This window comes from Ambystoma mexicanum, chromosome 2q (assembly GCF_040938575.1).
Source record: "Ambystoma mexicanum isolate Mex_15411 chromosome 2q, UKY_AmexF1_1, whole genome shotgun sequence".
Lineage (NCBI taxonomy): Eukaryota > Metazoa > Chordata > Amphibia > Caudata > Ambystomatidae > Ambystoma > Ambystoma mexicanum.
This window is the reverse complement of record NC_090924.1, coordinates 1,481,586,801-1,481,607,064: the sequence shown is the minus strand read 5'-3', so window position 1 is coordinate 1,481,607,064 and position 20,264 is coordinate 1,481,586,801. Positions and strand designations below refer to the sequence as shown.

At 50.3% G+C, this 20,264-nt stretch overlaps 1 protein-coding gene across 3 annotated transcripts in view; it reads right to left on the bottom strand.

Moving 5' to 3' along the window:
- Nucleotides 1-13,650: 13,650 nt before the first annotated feature.
- Nucleotides 13,651-20,264, bottom strand: part of FAM13B (family with sequence similarity 13 member B) — a 694,693-nt gene continuing 688,079 nt past the window's right edge. For all 3 annotated transcript variants that reach the window (XM_069649076.1, XM_069649078.1, XM_069649077.1), the window contains one exon: nt 13,651-18,446. In XM_069649076.1, the coding sequence (XP_069505177.1) occupies nt 18,323-18,446 (124 nt within the window). In that variant the 3' untranslated portion in view covers nt 13,651-18,322. The remainder of the gene's footprint in view (nt 18,447-20,264) is intronic.

Genomic DNA, 20,264 nt, shown 5'->3' with positions numbered 1-20,264 from the left:
AGAGCTTTGAGGTGTCTTTGTTTAGGTTTATTTGAAGTTTTCCTTGAACTTGGTCATCGACTAACTTTGGGTTTGACCCAACCGATTGTTTTAGTAAATCCTCTTCAGGAAGGTTTTTTGGTGTACTTGGTATGCTTAGAGGAGTGCTCACTTGCTCTTCATAGGCTGGGGGTGAAAGCTCCGAGGCGTTTTCGTGTACATTTTTTGGATGTTCTCCTGGTTCCTGAGCCTCAATTGCATTAAGGTTGATCTTCTCCGGTGCCTTTACTGGTTCAGATAGTTCTTTTTGTGGCACCTGGTCTTCAGCCCTCACTAGCTGTGGATCCGGACTTGGTAGTACTTCTGAATGCTTTGGGATTTTAGGCGAAACCGCACTTTGGCCCGGGCATGAGTTGGTGGGGGATAATGCAATCAACGTTCGTGAGGAGGTCATCCTATGATCTAGCTTCCTGTGTTTCTGAATGGGTTGGCAATCTTGAAGAGCTTCCAGGATTTCCATGTCGGTTAGCTCAGCTGTTTGTGTTGGCCGGGTGATGTTTCTGAAATTAAAGAAACATGTGAGCAGGTTTTGTGAGACGGCTTGCTGGATTGCCTTTTCTGATCTATTAGAATAAAAAGTCATTCCATTGCCTTCTTTCTGAGTGACAACGCCATTGTGTAGGTGTAGCCCTCTCTTTTTACTTTCTTTTTTTTTCTTTTCAGGTCGTGTGCGTTTTCCTGCATTTTGAACTGTAGGTGAAAATCGTGGTCGTTTTCTTATGTTGTACTGGGCCGTTGCATTTGTACTGCTTGGCTCATCCAATACCACTCGAACAGTCTCTGGACTAACTTGGTCATAGGGGTCTGAAGCGCGATCCAATACTGAACGCTCGAGGGAAGCACCCCGAGAAACACGTCTCTTTGGGGCGGCGCTCAGTTGGTCGGCCTCCGCGTTGCAGTGAATGATAGCTTTAACAGCTACATGGCTGCAGGGTACGGCCTCTTCTGGCTCCGCCCCCACTAATCCGTCCTCACGATCCAGGTCTGACCCCCCCCCCCCCGTCGCCGCTTCTGCTGCCAGCTCCGGGCCAGGGGCCAGAGGCCTCGCCCAGCCTCAGCCGCTCCTTGCACCGCCCCACCCGATCGCAATCCCTGATCCTCTCCATGTGGCGACGCAGACCCGCTATCCCCTCTGGGATTAACAGGTGAGCGCGCCGTTTGGATAGTGTTCACGGGATCTGCATTTCCTACGGTGGGGAGGTCTTAGTTTGTGATGTCTTCCAAAGCCAATGGCGGGGGAGCCTTCGTTTGTGGTTTCTTTAGTCTGTGGCCCGATTGTTCCGGTGAGCATGGGGAAATCTGAGAGTCATCGGAAGTCATCAGGGTAGGTTTGGCGATTATCAGTTTATGAGGTTACTTCTTTTTCCCATTTGGCTGTCACTTTCAGACACTAAGTGGACTTGATTTGAGTCTTTTACACATGGTTCGTCTGAGATCGAGTGGGGGCGTGAACTCCGCATCCATCGCCTCTCCACAAATGGGGGAGTACGGAGGCGGCAGTCCTCGCAGCCTCGACCGCCATGACTGCAGGACTGCCACTCGCCGCCACTCCACGGACTGCTGGGGTTTTAGTAGCTGGGTTGAAAGGGTGCTCCGCCTCCAAAACAAAGGATAGTGAAGGCAGACTCTGCAGCTAGAAGATACTGCAGGACTGCCACTCGCCACCACTCCCCCTGACTTTAAAGTATACCGATTCATGCTCTTTCCTATCAAACGGATAATCACTCTGTCACAAGGTGTCAGTAATGCACGACACAAGCAAGGTTTGTGCAATACCCAGTATCTAGAAATTCTAGTGTGTGAATTATTCTTCAACCAACTTCAGCGTTCCGTGGTTACACTTCAGTCTAGACAGATTTCCAGCACACACAGTATTACAATAACAGACTCACAAGTGCTGGCGAGTCTGCCCAACCTTAGCAAGCCTGAAAGCAATTAGGCAGGCACAAGTAATAAATGAAACACAGAAAGCGAGCAAATGAAAGAGAGTTACTTGCATTTTCAACCTTTGCCGTGAAGGCAGAATAAACAAACTTCCTCACCACAAGGGAGTGTGTACACACAGACATTTTTGTTGCCTCCTCTGCGGTGATAAAACTTACTTTTCAAAGATGCCTGGAGTGTTTACCGCACCCCGCCAACCCAGCCCAAGACAACCACAGGCAGCCCTTCCACACAGGGCTTCCTCACATGGTGCACGATCAGGTAAATACACGGCATGCCGAGTAGACACTTGATGGTCCGCACTGTGACAGTCTCGAGTGTCAACAACCATTGCACCTTGCCTATTGGGCCGCCATCCGCTTGTCCTAGGGAGCCGCTAGGCAGGAGACCGTGTTGAGTCTGGCCCCCAGGAACAGTGCGTTCTGCAATGGTATCAAGCAGAACTTTGGATAGCTGACGGAGAACTTCAAATACGTCAGCAGCCGGACAGTCCTCGCTGTGTATTTGACGGCCAGTTCCGTTGACCTGGCCCAGATGAGCCAGTCGTCTAGGTACGGGTACACGTGTATCCCCTGTAGACACAGGTGGGCCGCCACGATGCCCAGCACTTCGTAAACACCCTAGGCGCCGACTTAAGTCCGAAGGGGAGGGCCTTGAATTGATAGTGTTTTCCGTGCACTACAAGGAACAAGTTACTTACCTGTAACTGTTGTTCTCCAGCATGCGTCTGGCATGGATTCACATGCTCATGAATATTCCCCGTCAGGCTGGGAATCCTCGGTAAAGAAAAAATCAGTATCAGTTTGGTTACTACTAAGAAAGACAGATCAGAAACGAATCACTGATCTCTGGGTCATACTGCCCCCAGCCAATGACTGCCCTCTCCCTAAACCCCGCCTCTGGCAGCCATCCTCAGATTTGGTAGCACGGCAAGTGGCAGTATGACCAAGTGAAGAGCCGCAGAGGGGTAGGTGGGAGGGTTCGCATGTGAATCCATGCCAGACCCATGCTGGAGAACAACAGTTACAGGTAACTCCAGCATAGGGGCTGGCACGGATTCACATGCTCATGAATAAAAGAAAACATAGCAGTATACACATGCACAACCACGGGAGGTGGCAAAGGCTCAACATTAAGCATTACATACCAACTCAACATTAAGCAATTCTTACCTCCTCACCAGGCTCAGCTTAGGCAAACAGGTTGCGCAGTACTGCTTGACCGACCCTGCACTCCTCCCTGGAGTCCCGATCGACGCAGTAGAATCTTGTGAAGGTGTGCGTCGACCTCCACGTAGCAGCCCAGCAGATATCCAGCAGGGGCACACCAGACAGGAACGCCGTGGTAGCAGCTATCGCTCTGGTCGAATGGGCTCTCGGACGGCCGGGCAGCGGTCGGTTTGCCAACCGGTGACAGTGCATGATGCAGCCGGAGAGCCAGCTGGAAATGGAAGTCTTCGAGAGAGCCTTCCCTTGATTCACAGACCCAAAGTTCACAAACAGTTGTGACGTCTTCCGAAAACTCTTCGTGCGGTCCACCTTGAACTTCAGCGCTCTAGCTACATCCAGCGAGTGCAAAGTCCTCGCGGCCGGCGTCGAAGGCGACTGGAAGAAAACTGGTAACACCAAGGGCTCGTTGAGGTGGAAGTCAGACGGCACCTTGGGCATGAAGGAGGGGTGCGTCCTCAGCACCACCCTCATGTCATGAAAAGTCAAGTATGGAGGCTTGCAAGATATGGCCTGGATCTCTCCCACTCGTCGTGCGGAGGTGATGGCCACAAGGAACGCTGTCTTCCATGACAGGAACTTCAAAGGCACCGAATACATAGGCTCGAATAGGGCCCCCATGAGCCTGGTCTGCACCACATTAAGCTCTTAAGCTCCCACGCCGGGGCAGGAGCCTTCACCGGCGGGAATGATCGGAATAGTCCCTTCATAAATTCCTTCACCAGGCGATGAGACCACTAGGACGCCCGTCCCGTAGTTCTGGTATATCGGGAGATGGCAGCCAGATGTATTTTGATGGAGACGTGAGCCAGTCCAGCTTTGGCCAGCGACAGTAGGTATGGCAGTACTTGAGGGGCCGTAATCGGCAGAGGGTTAATCTTCTATGCACGGCACCAGACAGAGAACCTCTTCCATTTATGACCGTAACACTTGAGAGTTCAGGACGCCCTGGCCTTTGCAAGAACCTCTCTGCAATCAGCCGGTATATCGTACCCTCCAAACTCTAGTGCTGCAGGAACCAGGCCTGCAAGTTCAGCGACTGTGGGTCGTGATGGAGAATGGCGCCTCCTTCTCTGGAGAGAAGATCCGCGTCCGCCGGCAGCTTGACTGGTGGGGACATTGACAAGTCCAGAAGGTCCGGGAACCAGATCTGCTTTGGCTACGCCGGTGCGACGAGGATCATCCTGCACCTGGACTTCTTGAGCTGGTTGATGAGGCGAAGCAGCAACGGCAACTGAGGGAACGCATGTAGAAACAGGCCGTCCAAGGGAACGAGAAAGCATCACCCATGCTCCTCGGCTGTGGGAACCTGCTGGCAAACCTCTGGCACTTGGAGGAGCCGATCCACTTGATCCTGGCATAGTTCCCACTAGTGGCACGAGCGCAGCTCCCTGCTGAATGAGTCAGCAATGGTGTTTTTTATTCCTGCCAAGTGGAAGGGAACCAGAAACATCCCCTGGGCGACGGCCAGTGCCACAGATCATGGGCCTCCTTGGATAGGGCTGGGGATCTGGTGCCCCCTTGCTTCCGTATGTAGAACATCGTGGTGATGTTGTCGGTGAAGATCCTCACCACCTTGTCCTTGAGGGACGGAAGGAACGACTCGAGAGCCCAGAACACTGCTCAGAGCTCCAGAATGTTGATGTGAAGAAACCTCTCCTCCAGGAGCCAATGGCCTCTTGCGTAGAGATCTCCGGTGTGGGCCCCCCAACCCTCCAGAGAGGTGTCCGTCGTCACCGTCTCCTGAAACGCCAGGGTTTGAAAGTCCATCCCTGTAGTGAGGTGAGCACGGGTGCCCCACCATAGGATCGCCAAACGGAACTCTTCGTCGAGAGGGATCCTGTCCTCAAAGCAGCCCCTCACCTGAAACCAGCTGGCGTCAAGAAACTCCTGTAGCGGACGCATCCAAAGTCTGCAAATGGGTACAAGATAGATGCATGAGAACATCATCCCGAGAAGGGACTTGATGGACCTCACCCTGGCCACGTCTGTGGCTAACAGGCGCCGCAACTTGCCCAGGATGGTCTTGGTCCTCTCCTCTGAAGGGGAGGCCAATTGCCCCACTGTATCGAGCTTCGCTCCCAGAAACAGTGCTACTTGCGATGGAACCAGGTGGGATTTGGGGTAGTTGATGGCGAACCCCAGCTCCGTGAGCAACCGGACGGTCCTCCGGTGTGTTCGACGGCGAGTTCCCTTGTCCTTGCCCGGATTAGCCAGTCGTCCAGGTAGGGGCAGACGTGGATCCCCTGCAGGCGCAGCCGCACCGCCACTGGTGCCAGGCACTTGGTGAAAACCCTGGGTGCCGACTTTAATCCGAACGGTAGGGCTCTGAATTGGTAGTGGCGTCCCTGAACCACGAACCTGAGGAACTTCCTGTGCTGTTTTAGAATGGGGATGTGGAAGTAAGCATCCTCCAGGTCCAACGACGATAGGAAGTTGCCTTCCTCCAGCTGTCCCAGCACGTGCTGGAGGGTGACCATCCTGAATTTCTGCGCCTTGATGTATTTGTTTAACCGACGCAGGTCCAGGATGGGGCGACAACCGCCCGTCTTCTTTCTGACGAGGCAGTACCTTGAGTACACTCCGGAGCCCCGGAGCCTCCTGGGGACGAGCTCGATGGCACCTTTCTTGGGCATCGCCCTTACCTCCAACAGCAGTTGAGGGACGCGATTCTCCTTCCTGGCCACGGGAGGAATGCGAGGGCACTTCTTTTGGAATTCCAGCGAGTGCCCATTGGCCAGGGTGTCCAGCACCCAACGGTCGGTGGAGATGGACTCCCACACACTGATGAACTTAGTCAGCCGGCCTCCCACCGAGGAGCTTCGGTGGGGGCCCGACAACACGGCCGGGTCAGTCTTGCTTGGAGGCGGCCTTGCCGCCATGGCCTCCCTGGCGACGACGACGGGATTCCCCCTTGCTTGCCGCGACCTCTGTAGGCCTCCTGGGAAGAGGAGCGGGCCGCCTGGTGGTAAGTGGAGGAGCCACCGCTGGATCCTTTGGAGGCACCCTGTCTGCCTCCGGAGCTCCGAAAGGGCAGTCGCTGTTGAAGCATCCCTAGGGCCCGGGCCGTCTCCGAGCCTGTCTTGATGGCCTGTAGAGACTCGTCCACCACCTTACCAAAAAGGTTGTTGCCGTCGAACGGCATGTCCAACAATCTGGTCTGGACGTCCTGGCAAAAGTCTGTCGCCTTCAGCCATCCTTGGCGTCGGAGGCATACTCTGTTGCACAGTTCGCGAAATCCGGTATCAGCAATGTCCGTTGCCACCGTTCTGGCGTGATCCGACGCCACCTCGCCTTCCTGCAGAATTTCTAGGGCCTCCACCCTCTTGTTGTCAGGTAGGAAGTCTAGCAGGGGAGCTATCTTGAACCAGAGCTCCCTATCGTAGAGGGCCACGATCGCTAAGGCATTGGCCGCCTTAATCGTCGTCGCCGACGAGATGACTCATCATCCCATGGAGTCCAACTTCTTGCCCTCGCTGTCCGGCGGGGAAGTGGAAGTTGAAGCCGCCGCACCCGCTGCTTTATTCTTAGCCGCTGCCGAGATGACAGAGCCCGGCGTGGGCTGGGCCCTGAGGCACAAGGGGGCAGCATCGGGGACTCGGTACTTCTTCTCGTACCTGTCCCTCTTGGCGGGTGTCGTGGAAGGGTTCTTGAGGACAGCAAGCCCCTCGTCCCAGATGTTGTCGAGCAAAGGCACCGCGAGGACCGTCTTCCTCTTGGCCTCTCGTCGTTGGTACAGAAACCCTTCCTTTTTTTGTTCTTCAGGGCAGAGCTGGAAGAGCTCAGATGCCCTGGTTATCATGGCGTGGAAAGAGCCAATTTCGTCGACTGGAGAAGCCCGCAGGGGGGAGGTAAGGGGGTGATGACAGGATGTCCGCTGTGTCATCGCCGCCGTCATCGTCCGTCCCCGTCGCTGTATCCTCTCTAGGGTCCGGCGAGGGGGATGCAGGGTCCCCAGGTCTCGCAGGCACGAAGGGAGGAGCGGGGTGGACTCTCCTCCGCTTGTTCGGAGGACTTCCCGACAGGCCTGGTTCTAAATCCTCCGTCGGGGTCCGTGGCAACCTCGTCCTTATCTCGGTACATAAGGATTGGATTGCCAACAAAATGCCCGCTGAGCTATCCTGGGGCTCGGGTAACGGTTGCGCCGGACGGGATGGCGCTCCACTGGGTCCTCTTCGTCGTCATCGTCGCTATCTTCGATCACGTCAGCAGGGGCCGCCCCCTGGGATCGAACCTTCTCGAACCTCTCGTTGAGGCCTATGAACCTCTCGTTAAGGCCCTTCTCTGTTTCCACCAGCTCCTCCTCAGAGGCTGATTCCGAATCTGTAATGGCCACCGCCCCCCCCCTCTTTCTGCTGGGGACTTCACGGGGGTCTTAACGATGGGCTGGAAAGAGGATTCCCTCCACGGTGGCAGGGATACTCTGGGCCCGGAGGCCGTTTCCACTGGTGTAGTCTCCACCGGCTTCGCCAGGGTCGCAGCGACCACTTCGATAGAGGCCTTTGCCGGCTGGATCAAAGTCCTCACCACCTTAGGTGTGTCCTGGGCCTTCACCTTGGGGGGGGAGGGTCAGCGCCTCGCTCCCCCTTCGAGATCGACCGGGTCCGCTCCAACAGCTTACCCGGGTTCTCGGACTTCCTCTTCCCCGAACCAGAGCGTTGGCTCGTGGTCGAACGTGCTGGGGAAGTAGCGCCCTGCCTGGCAGCCGAAGAGCCCGACCTTTCGGTGCTCCCGGTGCCCGCGGACTCGCGTTGCTTGGCCTTCTGTTGGGCCCCCGTCGCCGGGGCGCCCTCACAGGACTTAGAAGCCCACTCAGACTTTTTCTTTGCCTTCTCACCTGCTGTGCCCTTCTCCAGCCAGGCGGCGAGGCGGGAACAACGATCTTGTTTGGTCTGTTCCAAAAGGTTCTTGCAGAACGCACAGTCCTTCTCCACGTGCGTCTTGTCCTCATGAAGGCAGCAGAGACATTGCGAATGCTCGTCCTCCTTGAAAACGTTTTGCAGTCCGCATCCAGGGCAGCACCTGAACAGCTTGGATCCGGGCGTCGAGCTTCCTCTGTCCTGGGCCATGTCCGTTGAGGTAGGCCGCAGATCTTCCGGAATCCTCCAAGAAGTGTAATCTCGACGAAAACTTCACCCTTGAGGGGCATAGAAGAATTCTGAAACTGGTCCCCGTTGTCGAAAAAAATGAGGAAATCTCCTGAAAAAGCGTGAAAACGCAGCAAAACACAAGAGCTAAAGCACGATGACTCCTAACACTTGAGCGTGCGGTAAAAATCTGAGGATGGCTGCCAGAGGCGGGGCCTAGGGAGAGGGCAGTCATTGGCTGGGGGCAGTATGACCCAGAGATCAGTGATTGGTTACTACTAAGAAAGACAGATCAGAAACAAAAGTGATACTGATTTTTTCTTTACTGAGGATTCCCAGCCTGACGACAGGGAATATTCATGAGCATGTGAATCCATGCCAGACCCCATGCTGAAGAAAGCACAGGACTTTCAATGTTTTTCGTGAATTGGGACATGGATGTAAGCGACCTCCAGATCCTGCGATGTAAGGATGTCACCTTCCTCTTGTTGGCCGAGAACGTGCTGCAACGTGACCATCCTGAATTTCTGGGACTCTAGTTATGTGTTGAGGCGCCATATGTCTAGAATGGGCCTCCAGCCCCCGCAGGACTTCTTTATGAAGAAGTATCTGGAGTAGACTCTGGAGCCCCGGAGCCGCTTTGGAAGCAGCTCCATCGCCCCTTTTCTTATCATGGCACGTACTTCCTGCAGGAGCTGAGGGATGTGCTGCTGCTGCCGGGCCACCAGCAGCATCCACTGACACTTTCGTTGGAATTCCAGAGTGTGTCCGTGGGTGAGAGCGTCCAGCACCCATCTTATACCACACCTCCCGTCATATCTGGCCAGGATTGCAAGCGCGTTAGTTGCCCTGACTGTCATCACCGAGCAGATCACCTAACCATGGCATCTAACTTCTTCCTTCGCTGTCCGGAGGGAAGGAGGCTGAAGACAAGGGGTTAGGATCCCTTCCTTGCTGCTGAGGTCACAAAGTCCAGAGAAGGCGGTGAACATAGGCACATGGGTGCAGACTACGGCACCCAGTACATTTTCTCCAGCCCCATCCCCTTCGCCAGGGCCGGTTTTCTCATCAACTCGTTCCAAACGTCCAGGAGAGGCACCGCTAGAATGGTATTTCTCTTGGCTTCACGCCGTTGGCAAAGGAAACCTTCCTTCTTGGTCCCTTCTGGCGACAGCTGGAAGAGCGCAGACTCTCTGGCTACTGTGGCATGGAACGACCCCACTTCGTCCGGGGGTGAAGCCCTCAGCGACGGAGAAACGCCGCCGTCCATGTCCGTAGTCACTGTGTCCGTCCCCATAACCCTGTGCGGAGGTTGATGCGGGAGTGTAGGTTGTTGTCTCCTCTTTGCAGGTGGCTGGCCCGGTGTTTCTGGGACCAGAGCTGGAGGTGCCGTCAGCATCCTCTTCTGGATTTCCGAAACCAGGTTGTGGAGGGTCGAGAGGATGTCCAGCGATACGTCACTTGGAAGTGTTGGGGGAGTAGGTTTGCTTGGCCCAGCGCCCTTGTTGGCATTTCCGCCATTGTCGTCGCCCCCCTCAGCATTTCCGCTGTGGTTGCCCACGTCCTCTGGGACCATGTGAACAGACACCAGGTCCTCCTCATTCGAGGAAGAAATATCAGTGCCCTGGAGTACGGTTGAAGCCTCAGCCCCCCCTCCCCCCACCACGTTTTGCATCCTGAGGGGTCAGCATCAGGCTTAGAGATGGCATCTTCTTCTCCAGCGTCTTCTCCAACAGCTTTTCCGAGGCCTCCCGCCTTGGGGGAAGGGATACCCTGGGCACCACCGGGACCGCCAAGGGCGGCCGCCACCTGTTCGATCATCTAGGATGACTTCACCTGGGCCTTCAGGGGTAGGACGGACAACTTTCCCTGTGCCTTGTTCTTCTCCGGCTTCTCCCACAGCTTCCCTGGGTTAGCAGATTTCCTCTTTGAGGTGGAAATGGAGCGATGACTGGAGATGGAGCCAGGCGGTGAAGATTAGCGTGCCCTGCCCATTGCGGGACCCGCTTGCGCGGTGACCCTGACGGAAATGAACTTGCAGTGCTTGACCTTTTCTTGGGCCCCCACGGATGGAGCGCCCTGAAAGGACTTAAAAGCCTGCTCCTCGGACCGGGCGGTCCTGGGTGATTCATGCCTCTGCTTGCCGCACAGGGTAGAGGCCTTGGAGCTGAGCCACTGCGCCAACATAACCATCTACCGACAGACAAGAACACTCAGCTTAAGCTTTGACATCCGCCTGGATGCAAAACCAAACAAGAAAAAAACTTGGTTGATCCTCTTTCTCCTACCTGGCAGCAAAAACATGGAACACTTCTGAAAGAAATACACAATACAAAAGATCACCTAAAATTAAAAAAAACTCAAAATCTGGTTCTTCACCTCAGGAATGGACTGAATAAACTTAAGACACTCATTGAAATAGAATGCACCAGAAACAAGCACACTTGGCAAGAAGTAGTGGGTGAAGGAGGAAACTCAGGATTCACCCTCTCCCAACCCCCCGCCAAGCTAAAACCCTCTGCTAGGCAAAGCCCAGGGGACAGGGAATGTAGCTGAAAATGAAGGAGCACTAATCATTAGTCATTAACTAACACCCAACAGAACAGGGGACCTTTAGGTTTCAGAGGGAGGAGACCACACCTAAGGAGCTTAGGGAGGAAACAAGGGCAGGCAGACCCCACTGTCAACCAAAGAGCAACCCACAACCTTAGCCATCTGAAACCCTTGGGAAGGGAGGCCCACACCACCTTCCCGCACACAGATCACCAGACAGTCACAGAGACATGCCACCACCTCAGGCAGAACCAGACGAATGAACCGCCAAAGGAACAGTCCAGAAGAGAACAAGGACAGAAACGCCCAAAACAGATGTAAGAAACAAAGCAGTAACCCCACTAACACTTCTGCTAAAAGAAACAAAAAAAACCTTAACTCTCCGCTTACACCTCTCACACCCTAAACAACCAACCACTTTCTTGCACAGCAAACCCTTGCACACTGCAACAAAACAAATCACAGTCTTGCACAAAAGCATATGGGAGCTTACCAACCCGTAAACCACACCCATGCTCAGTGACCGGTGCTAACCGAACTGAAGCTGCCAACAGGACATCACCAATCTGGCTCTAGCTTTATCCCGCTAAACCCTACCAATCCCTCCCTACCCTTTTACCTTCAGATACGCCAGCGCGCCAGGGTGCCACTCCACTGGTGAGAGCGCTATACAAATGTCCTTTAACATTAACAGCGTTAACGCCAACCTTAACTGCATCACCAATATTTCTAACAATGACCGATGTCCTTGGTCTGACCACAATCTTATACTTTTCTCCATCGGCACACATGCAAATTAGCACTCCCTCCATCCTCTCGCCTGCGGCTCCCACACAAAACCGTTGCGACATCACTCCTGACAATATGCTTCCCCTGCTATTGCCTCTCACCTACCACATGGATCACGCTGTTAATCCCACCAGAGAGCTAATTTCCATCCTGCGGGAACTGGAATCACCCTCTCAAGCCCCAGACCACTGTAGTAAGGACCAAACATGGTGCAAAAACATTCGTAAGGCCCTCACGGTTAAGATCTCACTTCAACTCAAATTCGCAAAAGAAAAAAACATGCCCCGACTATTCAGCCCATAGCTGCAGAATTAAAGACACTAACTTCACACCCTAGGTTTGAATTCACACCCATCACCCTAGCAGAAACTATCAAAATCATAAAGGGTTTAAAACCTTTGAGGTGTCAAGGTGGTATCTGCCCGGCCTCACTTATCAAAGAGTGCGCAGACAAACTGGCCCCATTCATCACAACTCTGATCAATAGCTCCTTTGCCGCCAACTAAGTACATGAAAATCTGAGGGAAGCTTGGGTACTCCCACTGCTGACGAAACCCACATTAGACCTCAATGTGCCACTGTTCCTACTAAATATATTGCACAGCTTATGTACAGATTCAAAACTACCTCGAAACACATAACCACCTGGGCCTTCACCAATTAGGGTTCCGCCGAGGCCATAGAACAGGAACAGCCCTTCTGGACCTTAAGATCCAAATGGATCATATTAAAGATAAGGGCGACCTAGCCATCCTCCTGGATCTGTCAGTGGCGTTCGACTTAGTAAACCAAAAAATGTTGTGCCAACACCTAGCCCAGGCAGCCCATTTTTCAAAAAATGCCATGAACTGGATAGAATCCTTCCTTTTCAGCCGCACCACAGCAGTCTATTCCTCAACTGCAGCAGCACATCCCACCCGTCACATGCGGAGTCCCACAAGGGTCCTGGGTCCTCCCAACATTGTACAGCGTATTCACAAAACCTCTCTTCGACCTCCATGACAAACTGGGGGTCGACCCACACCAACTATGCAGATGAATTATTGTTCCTCTTCCCTTTACTACCTCCTCTCCCTTCCTTGTCACCTTTTCCTCACCTCCACTATCTAAGGAAACTGTTCTACATATTGTTTCGCTGGTTTGTCTCATGATTGTTAACTTGCTTCTTCCATTATTGTACCTTGATGTTCTATTGTAAAGCGCTTTGGATTAAAGCGCAATATAAACCTAATAAACTTACTGTTGCCTATCTCTGGAAATCATGACATTGATTCCAAGTCCTTGAATACCATCTACATCACTATTCAAGGACTTGGAATCAATGTCATGATCAGGACCCCCCCCCATAACAAGATGCTCAATATATATTTGCCAGAACTGTACATTCAAACTTTCGCTACCCATGTATGCATTTCCTGTATCCCGACTAATAATGTAACGCAGCCGATAAAGTATGCAATGTAACCATCTGCACCCTACCTAAGAATGTAATGTAATTGACAAAATATGTAACGCAACCGTCTTCTTAAGCATAAGCGCCCAGATGCCTAAGGGTTATGTGCACGCTATAAATGAAATAAATAAACAGCATGTGAATCCATGCCTGGCAACCTGAAAAAGACACCTAGCCATCCTACCTAAACATCCCGTGGGAAGGGAGCCACCCTCTGGGTTCAACCATCTATCCTTGGAGAAGATACTTTTGTTGGATGTATCAATTTATTTAATGAATACATTTTATTTTGCCAAAATAAAAGTCAGGTACATTCTGGACACAAGCAGTAAAAATGTTTGACACAATACAGACTGATCTTTAGTTTTTTAGTTTTACTCTCATAGTAGGGAAACTCTTTAAGATAGGGACAGAAAGGCCTTTATCTACCACTTTTATTTTAATAAATATATCTGATGGTGAAAATATTCCAAGTTTGTGTTTGCCTCTCATTTCTGCCCCCTCACAATAAACACATCCCAACATGCATATTTACTGCATTGAAATTAAGTACACAAGATACTGAACTCAACCATTTATTGCTCCACAATGATGGCACAAACTACAAGAGCACAACTGTTGCCATGCTGGTCAAACCTACTGCAAAAGAGCTTGTATGCATAATAAACAAAGCAGGTGTTCACTCTAATTTGGAACCTATTGGATCTCTTGAATATTTATAAAAATATTGGAATCATATAGATTTAAGCATTATAAAGGACAAATATATTAATTAAAACATTTAAATAGTGCATATTGACACATTGCATGTGGTTTATAAAACAAACATTAATGTACAATAAGATACACACGCTGGATGGATCAATGTTTACCTGCTCGGGGCAGATGGATGGGGAATTGCGGATAGGCGAGCTGCACAGTCTGGGGAAGGGTAATGTACACACGCTGGATGGATCAATGTTTACCTGCTCGGGGCAGATGGACGGGGCATTGCGGATAGAGGAGCTGCACAGTCTGGGGAAGAGTAATGTACACACGCTGGATGGATCAATGTTTACCTGCTCGGGGCAGATGGATGGGGAATTGCAGATAGGCGAGCTGCACAGTCTGGGGAAGAGTAATGTACACACGCTGGATGGATCAATGTTTACCTGCTCGGGGCAGATGGATGGGGAATTGCAGATAGGCGAGCTGCACAGTCTGGGGAAGGGTAATGTACACATGCTGGATGGATCAAGGTTTACCTGCTCGGGGAAGATGGATGGGGCATTGCGGATAGGCGAGCTGCACAGTCTGGGGAAGGGTAATGTACACATGCTGGATGGATCAAGGTTTACCTGCTCGGGGCAGATGGATGGGCCATTGCGGATAGGCGAGCTGCACAGTCTGGGGAAGGGCACTGGGTTGAGGCTATCACTAAGGTAAAATAAACAATCATGTAGAATACAACAAAAAAGTATCACCAGTGAAAGCTACTTTTAGTGCTTAAATGTACACGCTCAGAACCATAGGGACTTGTGCACACAGGTGACATGTTAAGTGCCAGAAACGCAGAGTACTTTACACCTAATGTGCAGAACAATTCACACACACCTGATAGTGGGCATGCTCCGGAGGGCTGTCAAATGCTGTGGCTTTGACACCCATAGAAAAGTAGATTTTTGGTTTTATTAGCAGTTTGTAGTCCTTGCAATCACATCAGCTGACAATAAAAACATGCATTTGAGCGGAGTTGCATGCAGAACAAGGGCACAAGCAAAACAGACACTTCCAAACAGCAAAATGTTCAAACGAACATCAGTAGATAGGAGCCCATGCAAATTGAACTGGTGAAGGAAACAACAACCAAAAGCCAAGTGTAGCCTGCCAGGTTTCTAACACTTTGAATAACTCTGGCTTCGGACCCGCAACCAGGCAGTGCAGAGAGGGCCTGACAGCGAGGTTTGGCAAATGTTAACACGAGAATAGTGAGAAATGTCTTCAGGCACAATGCTCGGTCTCCACGATCAGGACCTTCCCTGTCCTACAGGGAACCGGTCTCCGTTTAATGCAGGGATAATCACATGAATTCTAAGTATTAAAATTCCAAATAAATCCAACTTTATAAGCAAGTTCTAATTAACAAATTGTTCTCGTCACAGCTATAGCAAGGAACAGGAGATTGGTGTTAAATTTAGATCAGAAAGTCCAGCTCTGAAAAACCTTCTGAACATGTGCAATGCGATAGTCCAGTTACACTTTCCTGTGATACAGAAGATAAGCAGGGGCAGAGGCCTTAAGGCAGAAGGAATCCACCAGAACCAGCCATGTTCACAATAACTACCCTACGCCCACAGCCATTCCTCTGAGTCAATGTTACAAGGATACCATTGCCTCGCTTTTCTAGACATAAGAGCTATTATGGCCTATGGTTGCTCCATATAGGAAGGGCGATCATTTGGGAAAACAAAAATACTAGTAGTGAGCGGTAACTGAACTGACTGGTTGGAGAGGGATACAGTTAAAAAAAAATCATTAATGGTTTCGCACTACAGATGGTTGTACCACAGGAATGTCAAATCACATAATGGATGCCACGATACCTATCCACACCTTTCTAGTTGGACCATGCACAGTAAACAATTTATAAGGAGCTGAGAAGCCATCGAAAGTAGGATTTTCCAACACTATGAAAAGGAGACAAATTAGTGGTAATTCGAAACGCTGGAAAATATGCTAGGCCCAAAAGTAAGCTTGCAATTTTCAAACAATACCTCTGATGGCACATGCAGTAGATACATCAGCAGGACGTGGCGCATGCATTAAAGGCCGGTCCTGTAACTGAGCCAGATCTCATGCAAGCAGCGACAGTCCTTAAGGTGCCAACAGGACTAGGACTACCTCAGGTAGACTCCAAAAGTGGCGGTGCACACTGCAGGGAAGCTATAAGTCAAAACTGTCACTTAGATGGCTTCTTGATGGCTTCTAGAGAACTGCAGGATACGAACAGGCAGAGAATGGTCACATCATCCAAAGTGCCGCGTTAGATCACCAAGCTCAGAACAAAACAACTTCACGGATTATCCATGGACAGAATCTGCCACAATAATACCAAGCCCAGAAATTCACATACTTGGCCAGGTTTGGGCAACGGGAAGGGGTAATAAAAGATATTCCTAGTGCCCACATCCTTTCCATAAAGGGGAGAGGTGAGGAATACTGCACAGGCGTTCAAAGTCTAGTGGGATAATAACCATGCAACAATGTTAGTATGCTCTGGGGTACAGAGTATGCAAGAGTAAAGGAACAGGCAGTATGTGAGCGAGGAGATGTGGTGGGGAGATCTAGAGGGGAAAAGGTGGGGTGAAACGTTGAGTGGGTTGGAGAGGCAGGGAGAGAATGCAAGACAGGTTTGACTTTTGAAATATCAATATAAAATAAAGTTCTTCACACTAGCATTACGCAAAGCTGTGGCTTTCCTAACGGTAACAAACAGCTTCTATAAGACACACAGGATAATATGCACATCCGAAAAATACCGTGCAACGCCATAATCGCCAAGCGTTCGATGAGAAGACACTGCAGAGTAGAATGTTGGTAAACACAAGAAATCCCTATCAGGTGCATATCGCCTGATCAGAGCGCGTTCCACCGAGATGAGAATGCATATGCAGTGGCTGGCCTTCGACACAATGCACTGAAAGTTTCAGGTGTTTTCAGGAGAGTAAGCAAGACTTGCAGGGTTCACTCACACTAGAACAATTTCTATCTGAGAATTGTAAAACGGGAACCTATGGCTACAAGACTTCCTGGATGTTTCTACGAAAAGCAGACCAAATGATACAACAAGCCCATCAGGAGGCCCAACAGAGCTGCATTTCATCTGGCCTGCTCTAGGTGTAACCTGAGGAACACAGGTCACCTAAACCAATAACGCTACAATATATTAAACATGGAGGCCACATCAGACAAACACAGACTGTGCGAGGGCAAACATGGCAGGTAGTGGAGGCACGGCCCTCTTTGTATAAGATTATCATGTGTTTATTGCGCAACAAAGTAAATGTTTAACAATGAGGCGTCAAGCTACCAAGCAAATGGACGAAGTGCGAATAAGTTTAGAAATAGGGACATTCGACTGGAAAGTAAAAGCCAAATTAAAGGTAGTGAATGGCTCCTGAGAGCAGCAGTCATGCAAATGCAAAATGCAAACACTTAGCAAACTGTGTGCTAGACGCTGGCATCAGGTCTACAAAAAGGCAGGTTCAAATAAAGAGGATATTCCAAGTGTTGAAAACATGAGAAGAAAAAGGATGGTCATGAATGCGGAGCAGAAAAGAATAACTGGTGCTGCTGGAGCCCACGGCAATCGGCCCATGCGATACAAGACCACCTTTGTCCAATGCTGCGCCCCGCGAGATGCAGAGCACCACAGATCTAGCCCTTGGTGCGCAGACAGTGCATGAAGATAGATTCTCCAGAATGGGCCCCACCTCATCTGCGGGCCTCGGAAGAGCTGGGGAGACATGCACACATTGCTGACAATGTTTATCGAGGCGCAGGTTGAAATTCGGACAGAACGCTGTTTTCCATCTACACTGCAGTTGGTTGGTATTAACTGATCAAATGAAAAACCGTTACATAAGACCCGGAGGCAGCATGGCATATTTTAAATATTCAGTTTTCCAAGTTGTAAAATGATATTAAAGCAAGGTCACTTTCCGGCTTGTCTGCTGTCTCGAGGCGGTGGGACTGCAAAAAGCAAAAGCAAAGATTTTAGAAAAGGTTAGCTGCTTGTGATATGAAATACTGGATATTATACAGAAATAACTGTTCCACAGTGATCCTTTGGAAGGAATTTCTGTTTGATTTGGTTGTCCCAAGAGCATGAATTCAATCTGTGGTCACACTCTATTCTTGAAAAAGGCATCCGGCGCGTCTGTCCAGCTTATTCTTCAGTAATGCTAAACACCAACTAGTACACCGTCAACAAATCTCAAAAGGTCAAAAAAAAAAATGATATAGTTCTCGTCAAACAAAATAGATCTAGATTTGCAAAAATAATTCAAAGAAACTGCTTGCTGAAAGTGGAGCCCAGTTAGTTCATTCAGAACATTTATTTTGCTCCGATACCGCAGTAAAGTGCAGAAACTGGACTTTTAAAGAGTGCAAGAAACAGTGAATCTTGGCCCCGGCTTCGTACTGGCTGTTTTAGTAACTGGTCTGAGGTCCCATCTTTTGTTACAAAACATTCAAATTGATTTTGAAGAATCTTGTTTGCTGATGAGAACTTCCAAAAGCCGAAGCTTTGCTTTGATTTTCTTGTACTCTCTATATTCGTCCAGCTTTTGAGAACGATCCTCTTTCTGTGCATTCCTAGAATTGAAAAGCAAGGAAAAAAGTTAACGCCCTGCAAACCAGAATAAAACAAAATTACGATTTTGAAAATGTGCAAAATGAACCCGTTTAGCTGTACACAAAGCATGCATAAAGTAGTGTTTCAGTACTTTGGTGGGATTAGTAAAATGGGTTACTTAATTGTAATAATGCATGCTGAGACTTCACCTCAGCCTTGCCAGGTTGGGGAACTGTGCCACCACAGGCCAAAGGGTGCAAAGAGCACCAGGCCAACCTGTTCCAGCCCGTCATCTCTTAGCATCCAAGGCATGCAGACATCACTATTCAGAAGTCCTTCAAGAAAACTGATAATTCAATCATTAGATTTATATGAAAATGCGGTGCTCTATATGAAGCGTGATGACCACTGTTTTCCCAGCAGACTGAAAGATCATGCATTGCATGTGAATGTACAAGGAATGACCACCTACTCATTCCGTAACACTTCAGGCAGGGGCTGGTTAACAGGCTGCTTGGAATGCCAGACTACAATAACTATTTGGTCACGCATTCAAGAGCAGTTCCTAATGCATTCGTGGTAGCTCTCATGTCCCAGACTCTTAGGCACCCTTCTCCTCTCAAACAGGCTGGTTAGTTATTAGGAAATAATTTCTTTTTTGCTGCTTTGCCTCCATAGACATCAATGCGACACCCCCACTTTTTGCTACTGTCTGTAACCTGCTCTGACTTTTGGAGGCAAGTGAAAGGCGTACCAAGTTCCTCTGATTTTGGGGCACTGATCAGGCCCCATGGCTATCAGTGCAGGAGATCTCAGGCCCTATGGCATTCAGTGCAGGAGATCTCAGGCCCTATGGCATTCAGTGCAGGAGACCTCAGGCCCTATGGCATTCAGTGCAGGAGACCTCAGGCCCTATGGCATTCAGTGCAGGAGACCTCAGGCCCTATGGCATTCAGTGCAGGAGACCTCAGGCCCTATGGCTATCAGTGCAGGAGATCTCAGGCCCTATGGCCATCAGTGCAGGAGATCTCAGGCCCTATGGCTATCAGTGCAGGAGATCTCAGGCCCTATGGCTATCAGTGCAGGAGATCTCAGGCCCTATGGCATTCAGTGCAGGAGATCTCAGGCCCTATGGCATTCAGTGCAGGAGATCTCAGGCTCTATGGCATTCAGTGCAGGAGATATGAGGCCCTATGGCTATCAGTGCAGGAGATCTCAGGCCCTATGGCTATCAGTGCAGGAGATCTCAGGCCCTATGGCTATCAGTGCAGGAGATCTCAGGCCCTATGGCTATCAGTGCAGGAGATCTCAGGCCCTATGGCTATCAGTGCAGGAGATCTCAGGCCCTATGGCTATCAGTGCAGGAGATATGTTTGCCCTTGTAAAATTCTGTTAATTTTTCCCTGCACACATCACGTTTCTGTTAAGTGTGGTGGTGACACTGTGTCCCTATAACTGTTATTTATACCTTTGTGGTTACTTGTAGAATGTGTCCAGGATGGGCTGGTGGAAGCAAATCATTTTGTAAACTTTTTTATTTTCATCGTCTCGTGCGCTTTTGCATTTTACCGCTTAATGCCATTTAGGAGTACCACGTACTCTAAAATGGCCGTGCCAGGAGATCTTCACCTGCCCTTTGACCATATTGTAGAACCTTCCTCCTGCCGTCACAGGGCTGTGAATGAATGGGAACTTGCTTAAAAAGCAAGATTTTTGGGACTAGAGGCAGTCTCGATCACTGGAGCACAACATCCGACGAAGAAGACGTGAAGAGACGCCAGGAACATCCTCTGGACCGCAAAGTACCGGATGAAGCCCTGCAGCTGGGCTGACCCAAT